The sequence below is a fragment of the Pelophylax lessonae genome (genome assembly GCF_965119305.1).
Source record: "Pelophylax lessonae genome assembly, chromosome: 8".
Lineage (NCBI taxonomy): Eukaryota > Metazoa > Chordata > Amphibia > Anura > Ranidae > Pelophylax > Pelophylax lessonae.
Genome location: NC_138775.1, coordinates 62,163,702 through 62,175,627, shown reverse-complemented (window position 1 = coordinate 62,175,627; position 11,926 = coordinate 62,163,702). Strand labels below are relative to the sequence as shown.

General features: G+C 46.5%; 1 protein-coding gene across 1 annotated transcript in view; it reads right to left on the bottom strand.

Moving 5' to 3' along the window:
• DNAH12 (dynein axonemal heavy chain 12) overlaps positions 1–11,926 on the bottom strand; it is a 210,165-nt gene that overhangs the window by 70,079 nt on the left and 128,160 nt on the right. Inside the window, exons 44-45 of the mRNA XM_082264952.1 lie at positions 3,393–3,554; positions 1,158–1,352 (exon numbers count right to left, since the gene is read on the bottom strand). Coding sequence (XP_082121078.1) covers positions 1,158–1,352; positions 3,393–3,554 — 357 coding nt within the window. The remainder of the gene's footprint in view (positions 1–1,157; positions 1,353–3,392; positions 3,555–11,926) is intronic.

Genomic DNA, 11,926 nt, shown 5'->3' with positions numbered 1-11,926 from the left:
TCCTTAAGGTTTCTTGGCTGTCGCTTGAAGTTTCAGCTGCCTGCATAATTTTTTTTATAGGATTAAGGTCTGGAGACTAGCTAAGCAACTCTATGACCTCAATGTGCTTTTTGAGCCACTCCTTTGTTGCCTTGGCGGTATGTTTTGGGTTTTGTTGAGTTGTTGAGAGAAGAAGGTTCTCATCCAAGATTTGACAATACATGACCCCGTCCATTGGCTCCTTAATGCAGCAAAGTTGGCCTGTAACTTTAGCAGGGAAACAGTCCCAAAGCATAATGTTTCCACCTCTGTGCTTGACTGTAGGGATGATGTTCTTAGGGTCATAGTTAGCATTTTTCTTCCTCCAAACAAGGTAATGCGAAAGAGCTCAATTTTGATCTCATCTGACCACAGCACTTTTTCCCAATCCTTCTCAGAATCATTTGGATGTTCATTGGCAAACTGCAGACGGGCCTGTTCGTGTGCCTTCTTAAGGAGGGGGACCTTGCGGATGCTGCAGGACTGCCATGGCGGCGTATTGTGTTACCAATGGTTTGTTTGGCGAATGTGGTCCCAACTGCCTTGAGATCATTCACAAGCTCCTCCTGTGTAGTTATGGGCTGATCCCTCACTTTTCTCATGATCGTCTTTACCCCATGAGGTAAAATCTTGCATGGAGTTCCAGCCCATGTGCGATTGATGATTATTTTGTATTTCTTCCATTTGCGAATAATTGCTCCAACGGTTGTCTCCTTCTCACCAAGCTTCTTGCTGATGGTCTTGTAGCCCATTCCAGCCTCGAACAGGTCTACAATCTTGTCCCTGATGTCCTTTGACAGCTCTTCGGCTTTGCCCATGATTATGAGGTTTGAATGGAAGAAAGAGATTCTGTGGACAGGTGTTTTTTATCGTTAGGATCACCTTCTTAAATTGACAGGACTAATCTGTGTACCACATGAGCACATACTGTAGCCAGCCTGTGGGAGCCAGAACATTTGTATTGTGGGTTTTTTCTGGATTTTTGGTTGATATTCTGTCTCTATCATTTGAAAAACACCTATGATAACAATTATAGACTCTTAATTTCTTTGTAAGTGAGCAAATTTCCAAAATCTGCAGGGAATCAATAAATTATTTTTGTCACGATAGATGCATAACAGTACAATCTCAGTACACACCTGGAACCAGTCAATAGTGCAGCAGTTGATAAGCGAGGGGAACTGCCGCAGCCGATTGCGAAATGCATCTCCAATGGGGCTGAAGGCAACTACAATGTGGAGGTTTTCCTTGCAGCGGTTCACAAAAAAAGCAAATAAAGCCAGAGGGCTAAGCTCAACATTTTTATTCCCAGCTTGGGCTGCTGGGCGAACTTCCTGTTAGAAAACATGAATCAAAATAGCAATATGAATAAAATACATACACTGAATATATACACAACCAAAGACATGTTCCATCTAAGCCATAATTAATATCATGATCAAACACAATATTTTGGGAAGTAGGCTTTCACATCTACACATTGCAGCTTAGTGCATTTTTAAAACAGAGGATGTACTGTATTTTTTGAAGGTAAGTGCATTAAAGGCATAGTTCATCTTTACCTAAAACTGCCTATGAAGATAAGGGCTATTTGTAGACAAAACAAACTGTGCAGCTTTAACCAAAGTTGAATAATGCCTATGCTATAGGCCATTTACGTACCTCATGAAACCTCACTGGAAATCTGACAATGCTAAGAGATGCCTAGCTGTTACTGTTTACCTTCACCATCACAGAAGCAAGCTTTTTCTCTGATTCAAACCCACCACATGTGCCTTCTCTCACCTGATGCATTAGCTCTAAGCTCTGTGTTTAAGAGTTTGCTACTGTGATGGTGATGGTGAACAGTAACAGCTAGGTTACTCCTAGCAACGTCCTAGGAGTTTTCTAGTCAGGCTTTAGTATGTATAGTATAGTAAGTATTTATGTATGTAAATTGCCTACACCTACAGCAAGGGCATTATTCAACTTTAGTAAAAGCTGCACTTTGTTTTTATCTATAGACGCCCCTTATCTGCAAAGGCAGTTTCTCTTGGTAGAGGTGAAATAACCCTTCAAGCAGGCCTACTGGAATGAATGGCAAAACATAAAAGTTTGTACCATGTAAAAACCCCATTCTGAATGTTTACCACTTACTTTACATAAAACATGTGAATAAAACATATATAAGCATCAGGGCAATATTTGTATCCTCCCCCCTAGGCTTGCGTGTCTTGCACCAAGTCCATCCTAACCCGGTCGCCATGGCCATCCTACCCCAGTTGACTAAAAAAAGGGATATCAAATACACACAAGACACTGCATAAGATGAGGTAGGGGCTAAAGGGGACATTTTGTCCACATTGTGTCATCCTAACTAGAACTGATAAACAGAAGGGCAGAGCAAACTGTAACCCTATTCTGTTAGCAGTTTGGCCATAGATGTCACCCAGAGTGGTTAAAATATAAGCACAAGAATACTAATCCGCTAACAAGGATTCAGAGCTGTAAAGCAATGAGGACCCAACTACATTGCATTGGCTCACAGGAAGTTAGATTCCTTCTGCCCTGCCAGCCAATGCAATGTAGCTGGGTCCTTATTGCTGAACAGCTGTAGTGTTGCCATGGCTGTTTTAGTGATTTTCAAATGCTAATTAACTGGTTTAACTGGTTCATAAAGACTGGTTAAACAGAAGTGATGCTGTCAGGAAATGAGGGAGACAACAAAGGAGATAACACAAGGGAGAAGTCTGAAAGAAAAACTAGACATAAGTAAGGGGCTACATAATACAGAGAAGCCCTAGGTAGAAGGAAGGGAACTCCATAACAGCAAGGAAGGTCTGTGCCAGAAGACTTCACAAGACCAGAGAAGGAATTTCACTTGTGGATGACACTAAATCTACACTACAAGAGCCCTCAGTTTCCTGCAATCGCTTGAGTAGAGCATGGATGCTTGATTGTTATGGAAATCATGAACTTTATCTCAAACTAAGGCACTTCTTACTGTATCCCTATCACATACAGTGCTAATTTGCTAGGAAGGATAGATAATGTATGCATGTGTGTTGTGTGCATATTTGTAACACTCTGTATGTTTTTATTTTTTTCCTACAATTGTAAGTAGTTTGTATGTACAGCATTCTTGTTTAGTAAAAGCACATTAATATACTCCTGGGTTTCTGCTTCCTTGCTTTACAGCAAAGTAACCTAAAAGATACAAGTAAAACATATGTGTTTAGTTGTGTGCCACCTCTGGCAGTCCTGCCACTCTAGGCCATGGCTAAGGTGTGTTATTGCATATTCATGAGTGTGAAAAGCCCTGAATACCACAATCATAATGGATCCCGCAATCAGATCCGCTCTTCATCATCTTGGCACTACTCTTTCCCACTCACCTCCATAATTTCCTGCTTTTCATCTACAGCAAAAAGGTTAGGAACCTCCCCAGTGTTGAGCAGACTGTCCACATCTTCCAGAAAGGCCTCTGTTTTAATTTGTGTGTCTGTAATAAGAAATATGGTCTTCTGTCCTTTCACTCCTACACTCCTCAGCAGATTCTGTAATGAGGGAACAAATAGGGGTCAAGGAAACAGTTGGTATATATTATAGATTTTATCTTGAGGTTCCCATATTTCAACAATCCCTTTTATCTACTGTCTCCGGCTCGTAAACAAAAGGCTCCTTTTTTTTGTATCCTACTAATTTACAACCCATGCAAATGACGTCTATAACAAAATATTTGCAAAGGTTTTTTTTTTTAATTATCATCTCTAAAGACTTTTAATTGCATTTGGGTTAATTGGGGGTCAGTGCTTAAGATAATAAATATAAGGAAGAACTTCACTCTAAACAAAAACATTTTAAATTTCTACTGGCAGTCCAAATATAAGCAATTAATAATTTTATCCCAACATTTCTGAAGCTGGGAGGACTATTATTATTATTATTATTCATATTAACTAAGATTCTTAAAGCCTACAGGTTCCCTACCAGGGGTTTAAACAGAAAAGCAACTCAGGTTTCAATACTCACATCCTCTCTAATGCATTTCCCCACAATAATTTTTTTTGCAACTAGTTGTTGGTCTTCCAGGTTGAATGAAATCCAGCATTATTCAGGCTAGAAAACTGAGACTGACATAATGTGAGTGCATGGTGTCATAGACCCAACCCCTAAGGGAGCATCACTATGGTGTCCAGCACTCACAGTGTAATGATGCAGAATGTGGCACTGATGTAAATTTTAGGACTGCTCTTGGCATTACTGAGGACCAGCCACCGCTGGAGAAGATCATAAGAACAAAAAGGCCTTGTGAGTCATTGTCATAAACCTTAAGACTACTGGTAAGGGTAAGCATATAAATAAAAGCATATACAGTATCTCACAAAAGTGAGTAAACCCTTCACATTTTTTTAAATATTTTATTATATCTTTTCATGTGACAACACTGAGGAAACGACACTTTGCTGCAATGTAAAGTAGTGAGTGTACAGCTTGTATAACAGTGTAAATTTGCTGACCCCTTAGAATAACTCAACAAACAGCCATTAATGTTTAAACCACTAGCGACAAAAAGGAGTACACCCCTAAGTAAAAATGTCCAAATTGGGCCCAATTAGCCATTTTCCCTCCCCGGTGTCATGTGACTTGTTAGTGTTACAAGGTCTCAGGTGTGAATGGGGAGCAGGTGTGTTGAATTTGGTGTTATTGCTCTCCCTCTCTCATACTGGTCACTGGAAGTTCAACATGGCACCTCATGGCAAAGAACTCTCTGAGGATCTGAAAAAAAGAATTGTTGCTCTACATAAAGATGGCTAAGCTATAGGAAGATTGCTAAGACCCTGAAACTAAGCTGCAGCACAGTGGCCAAAACCATACAGAGGTTTAACAGGACAGGTTCCACTCATAAAAGGCCTCGCCATGGTCGACCAAAGACATTGAGTGCACGTGGTCAGCGTCATATCCAGCGATTGTCTTTTGGAAATAGACATATGGGTGCTGCCAGCATTGCTGCAGAGGTTGAAGGGGTGAGTGGTCAGCCTGTCAGTGCTCAGACCATACGCCGCACACTACATCAAATTGGTCTGCATGGCTGTCGTCCCAGAAGGAAGCATCTTCTAAAGATGATGCACAAGAAGACTAAGGACGTGGATTACTGGAACCTGGCCTGATGAGACAAAGATAAACTTATTTGGTTCAGATAGTGTCAAGCGTGTGTGGTGGCAACCAGGTAAGGATTTCAAAGACAAGTGTGTCTTGCCAACAGTCAAGCATGGTGGTGGGAGTGTCATAGTCTGGGGTTGCATGAGTGCTGCCAGGACTGGGGAGCTACAGTTCATTGAGGGAACCATGAATGCCAACATGTACTGTGACATACTGAAGCAGAACATGATCCCCTCACTTCAGGGACTGGGTATTCCAACATGATAACAACCACAAACACAACTCCAAGATGACCACTGCCTTGCTAAAGCTGAGGTTAAAGGTGATGGACTGGCCAAGCATGTCTCCAGACCTAAACCCTATTGTGCATCTGTGGGGCATCCTCAAATGGAAGGTGGAGGAGCGCAAGGTCTCTAACATCCACCAGCTTTCGTGATGTAGTCATGGAGGAGTGGAAGAGGACTCCAGTGCCAACCTGTGAAGCTCTGGTGAACTCCATGCCCAAGAGGGTTAAGGCAGTGCTGGGAAATAATGGTGGCCACGCAAAATATTGACACTGGCCCAATGTGTACATTTTCATTTAGGGGTGTACTCACTTTTGTTGTCAATGGTTTAGACATGAATTTATACTTTTATACAAACTGTACACTCCCTACTTTACATTGTAGCAAAGTGTCATTTCTTCAGTGTTGTCACATGAAAAGATACAATAAAATATTTACAAACATGTGAGGGGTGTACTCACTTTTGTGAGATACTGTACCTCCGGATAGGAGGGGTTGGTGACTGTGGAGGGAGCCTGTAGCTTGGATTTGACAAACACCTAAAATATTTTGTTGTTTATGTCCACTGTCTTTTAAGATCATACACAGATATTATGTGTCCTTTCCTGACCCTACAATTGCAGCACAGTAACTGACACATGAAGTACAGATAGGACATCGATGGCAGCAGGGTTTATTTTTTCTGCGTTTGCAAAACTATTACAGTCATGGAGACTCTATAAAGAGGGGTTTTTTTTATTTTATGTTTTTATTTGTTTTTACATTATTAAAATTAAATGTAATAAGCTTGAACACCAGACAATTGCTGAGGATTGCCTGGTGTTCGGCCGGCAGGTGGTGCTGTGGAGCAGAGCAGAGCAGAGCAGAGCGCGCGGGATCAGTGTCTGTGAGCGAGTGAGAGGAGCGGGGTGTGACAGACCGGGTGTGTGAGCCCCCCCCCACCCCCCTCAGAGGAGCGGCGGCGTCCGGGCGAGAACCCCCCCCCCCCAGAAAGGAAACGGGCGGTGAGCGGAACGGTAAACCCCCCCCCCCTTTCCATTGTTGCGGCGGCGGCGTCCGGTGCTAAGAGGCCCCCCCCCCACCGAGGTAAGAGCGGGCGGCGGTAACCCCCCCCCCTTGTAAGAGCGGGCGGCGAGCGGTGCGGTAACCCCCCCCCCCCCTGTTGAGGGCGGCGTACAGTAACTGTCCCTTGTGGCGAGCGGTGCGGGAACCCCCCCCCCCCTCAGAGAGGAGCAGAGGAGACTAGCTGGCCGGGAAGTGACCGAGGGAAGCGGGGTGCTGAGAGGAGACTGACCGACTGAGGGAGGAATCACAGCCAGGAACTGCTAGTGACAGGCTTAAAGGGACACACACTAGGTAAGTAAGACTGGTGACTGAGATTGAACAGTGACTGAGGGTGTAGTGTAGTACCTGAGTGTCTGGGAGTACCTGTTGCTACCTGAGTGTTCTGGGAGTGGTGCGACTGGCCGGGCTGTGCGACTGAGAGCTGTGCGTCTGACCGGGCTGTGCGACTGTTGTGCGTCTGACCGGGCTGTGCGACTGTTGTGCGTCTGACCGGGCTGTGCGACTGAGAGTTGTGTGTCTGACCGGGCTATGCGACTGAGTGTTGTGCATCTGACCAGGCTGTGCGACTGAGTCTGACCGGGCTGTGCGACTCAGTGTTGTGCATCTGACCAGGCTGTGCGACTGAGTGTTGTGCGTCTGACGGGGCTGTGCGACTGAGTGTTGTGCGTCTGACCGGGCTGTGCGACTGAGTGTTGTGCGTCTGACCGGGCTGTGCAACTCAGTGTTGTGCGTCTGACCGGGCTGTGCGACTCAGTGTTGTGCGTCTGACCGGGCTGTGCGACTGAGAGTGTTGTGCATCTGACAGGGCTGTGCGACTGAGAGTGTTGTGCGTCTGACCGGGCGGTGCGACTGAGAGTGTTGTGCGTCTGACCAGGCTGTGCGACTGAGAGTGTTGTGCGTCTGACCGGGCTGTGCGACTGAGAGTGTTGTGCGTCTGACCAGGCTGTGCGACTGAGAGTGTTGTGCGTCTGACCGGGCTGTGCGACTCAGTGTTGTGCGCGTCTGACCGGGCTGTGCGACTCAGTGTTGTGCGTCTGACCGGGCTGTGCGACTTAGTGTTGTGCGTCTGACCGGGCTGTGTGACCCAGTGTTGTGCGTCTGACCGGGCTGCGTGACTGAGAGTGTTGTGCGTCTGACCGGGCTGTGCGACTGAGAGTGTTGTGCGTCTGACCAGGCTGTGCGACTCAGTGTTGTGCGTCTGACCGGGCTGTGCGACTCAGTGTTGTGCGTCTGACCGGGCTGTGCGACTCAGTGTTGTGCGTCTGACCGGGCTGTGCGACTTAGTGTTGTGCGTCTGACCGGGCTGTGTGACCCAGTGTTGTGCGTCTGACCGGGCTGTGCGACTGAGAGTGTTGTGCGTCTGACCGGGCTGTGCGACTGAGAGTGTTGTGCGTCTGACCGGGCTGTGCGACTCAGTGTTGTGCGTCTGACCGGGCTGTGCGACTCAGTGTTGTGCGTCTGACCGGGCTGTGCGACTCAGTGTTGTGCGTCTGACCGGGCTGTGCGACTCAGTGTTGTGCGTCTGACCGGGCTGTGAGACTCAGTGTTGTGCATCTGACCGGGCTGTGCGACTTAGTGTTGTGCGTCTGACCGGGTGGTGCGACTGGGAGTGTTGTGCGACTGACTGGGCTGTGAGATTGTGAGTGTTGTGCAACTGAGCGTCAAGTGAGTGAAGCGGAATACCACAGGGTGAGAAGGTAGCGTTAGGAAGCCAGGAAATAGCCACATAGGATAGACTTAAATCGCTGAATCCCCATTAGATTAGATTAGTAGGTACAATGCCCGGCGGGTGTGGAGATGCGACTCGGTGTACATCTTGTGATATGTATGCGTTCCTCGGACAGGTGATCGAGGGCGAATACAAATGCGCAAAATGTGAGCACGTTGCTTCCCTGGAAGCTCAGGTCCTGAATCTAGGGAAGCAGCTGGCAACACTGAGAAGAATGTCCATACCGGAGGAGAGCCAGGATTGTACCAGTCAGGTGCAGGCAGGGGTCTGCACAGAGGTGGGCGGAGTATCGGAGGTGCAGGCATCAGAGCAGAGTAGAGGGGTGACAGTTAGGAGGGGTAGAAGGGAACAAGGCAAGGAGGCTGATCCTGGGCTGGAGCACCCCAACAGATTCGCCCCGTTGAGTGATGTTGGGGAAACCAGTCAGGGACCAGCATTGCTGGAGCAGAGTGACGCCCCTAGCTGCCAGGGGAAGAACTCCTCCAGTGAGGCCGGGAGAAAGGGAAAGGAAAGACAGGTGCTGGTGGTAGGGGACTTAATTATTAGAAGGGCAGATAGTGTAATCTGTGACATAGACCGTGTGCGCCGAACAGTCTGTTGTTTGCCGGGCGCTCGGGTTCGGCACATCGCGGATCGGGTGGACAGATTACTGGGTGGGGCTGGGGAAGACCCAGCTGTCATGGTACACGTGGGTACCAATGACATAGGCAGAGGAAGACGGAGAGTCCTAAACTATTTCAGGGACTTAGGCGCTAAGTTGAGGACTAGGACCTCCAAGGTAGTATTTTCCGAAATACTACCTGTACCTCGAGCCACACCAGAGAGGCAGCGGGAGATTAGGGAAGTTAACGAGTGGCTGAGGAGCTGGTGTAGTAAGGAGGGTTTCGGGTTCCTGGAGAACTGGGCCGACTTCTCAGTCAGTCACCGGCTCTTTGGTAGGGACGGATTGCACCTAAATGGGGTGGGTGCAGCCGTACTGGGTGCGAGGATGGCCGAAAAGTTAGAGGGGCTTTTAAACTAGGGAATGGGGGGGAGGGTACAGATGTAGAATTAGCCAGTGGAAAGCAAGATTCAGAGGGCAGAAATGGGGGCATTAGCGGTAGGGTGTTCGGAGCTCCTAAACCCAGGGTGGGTACGGGGAAAAATCAAGAGAGCAGCCTAAAAACATCAAATGAGGATAAATGTAACCGATCTAAATTACGAGGCTTGTATACCAATGCCAGAAGCCTGGCCAACAAGATGGGAGAGCTGGAGCTGCTGATGTTTGAGGAGGACTTAGATTTTGTGGGGATAACTGAGACTTGGTTCGACAGCTCTCATGATTGGATGGCGACCATTCAGGGGTATTCCCTTTATCGCAGGGATAGAGAGGGTAAAAAAGGGGGAGGGGTATGTCTGTATATTAAGAACAGTATACAGGTAAATATGAGGGATGATATTAATAATGGAGCTATGGACGAGGCAGAATCCCTATGGGTAGAGCTTCAAAGGGAAGGCACGGTGGGGAAGGTAATATTGGGCGTATGCTATAGGCCCCCCAACCAGAGTGAGGAGGGGGAGGCGGACCTCATGTTACAGATAGGATTGGCAGCAAGGATGGGAAATGTCATTATAATGGGGGACTTTAATTATCCGGATATAGACTGGGCAGAAGGAACCGCGCACTCAGCCAAGGCTAGGCAGTTCCTAAATATTTTGCAGGACAATTTCATGGGTCAGATGGTGAATGCACCGACAAGAAACAATGCGGTACTTGACCTACTGATTACCAACAATGCAGACCTGCTCACGGATATAGAAATACGGGAAAACTTAGGGAGCAGTGACCATAGGTCAATTGGTTTCAGTATTAATTACAGTAATAGGAAACACAAGGGTAATATTAAGACGCTGAATTTCAAAAGAGCCAATTTCCCTAAACTGTGCTCGCTGCTAGAAAATATCAAATGGGATAGAACCCTGGGAACAAAGAACACGGAGGAAAAATGGGAGTGCTTCAAGAGCATACTTAACAAGGGGGTGGGCCAGTGCATTCCACTGGGAAATAAATTTAAAAGAACAAAACTAAACCCTGGGTGGCTAAACTCCAACATAAAAATGTATATTAGAGCTAAAGAAAAGGCCTTCAAAAAATACAAGACTGAGGGGTCAGTGGCAGCATTTAAGCATTATAAAGAGTGTAATAAGAAATGTAAAGATGAAATCAGGGCGGCTAAAATAGAACACGAGAGACATATAGCAGAGGAGAGTAAAAAGAACCCCAAGAAGTTCTTTAAGTATATAAACAGTAAGAAAGCGAGGCCAGAACACATTGGCCCCATAAAAGATGATAAAGGAAAAATGGCCACTGAGGACAGAGAAAAGGCGGAAGTGTTAAATAATTTCTTTTCTTCAGTCTTCACAAAGGAATCGGGGGTCTACACGAACCCAGCTTTTAAGGCCGAACTAAATAATACACCTCAGGAAGTGCCGCCATGGCTAACAGAAGATAGACTTAGAGCTAAACTAGAGAAGCTTAACATAAATCCCCGGGACCGGATGGCTTGCTGCCGAGGGTTCTTAAAGAGCTCAGCCAGGTGATTGCCAGACCATTATTCTTGATCTTTAAGGATAGTTTACAGACGGGTATGGTGCCAGCTGATTGGAAAAAAGCCAACGTGGTACCAATATTTAAAAAGGGGCCGAGATATATCCCGGGTAACTATAGGCCGATCAGCCTAACATCTGTAGTCTGCAAAATATTGGAGGGGATGTTAAGGGACCACATACAAGACTTTAGTAATGAAAACGGTATTATAAGTATTAATCAGCACGGATTCATGAAAAATCGTTCGTGCCAAACCAATCTATTAACCTTCTACGATGAAGTGAGCTGCCACCTAGATAAAGGTAAGCCTGTGGATGTGGTGTATCTGGACTTTGCAAAGGCCTTCGACACCGTTCCCCACAAACGATTACTGTACAAACTAAGGAAGGTAGGTATGGACCATAAGGTGAGTACCTGGATAGAGAACTGGCTCCAGGGGAGAGTACAGAGGGTGGTGATTAATGGGGAGTACTCGGATTGGGCGGGTGTGGAAAGTGGGGTCCCCCAGGGTTCTGTCCTGGGACCAATCCTGTTTAATTTATTCATAAATGATCTAGAGGAGGGGATATCTAGTACAATCTCAGTATTTGCGGATGATACTAAATTAGGCATGCCAATATCTTCTATGCAGGATGTGGAAACCTTGCAAGCGGACCTGAACAAAATAACGGAGTGGGCAACTACATGGCAGATGAGATTTAATGTTGAAAAATGTAAAGTAATGCACTTGGGGGCCAGAAACCAGAAAGCAAGCTACTCGCTAGGGGGGGAACCTCTGGGTGAGTCTAGGATGGAAAAGGACTTAGGGGTACTGGTAGACAACAGGCTTGGCAGTGGCATGCAATGCCAGGCCGCAGCAAGCAAAGCCAACAGAATACTGGGATGTATAAAAAAGGGGATTCACTCCAGAAATAAAGAGATTATTCTCCCGCTCTACAAGACTCTGGTCCGGCCACATCTGGAGTATGCTGTCCAGTTCTGGGCACCGGTCCTCAGAAAGGATGTGCTGGAACTGGAGAAAGTCCAGAGAAGGGCAACAAAAATAATTAGGGGGATGGAGGACATCAGCTATGAAGAAAGACTACAAGCCCTGAACTTATT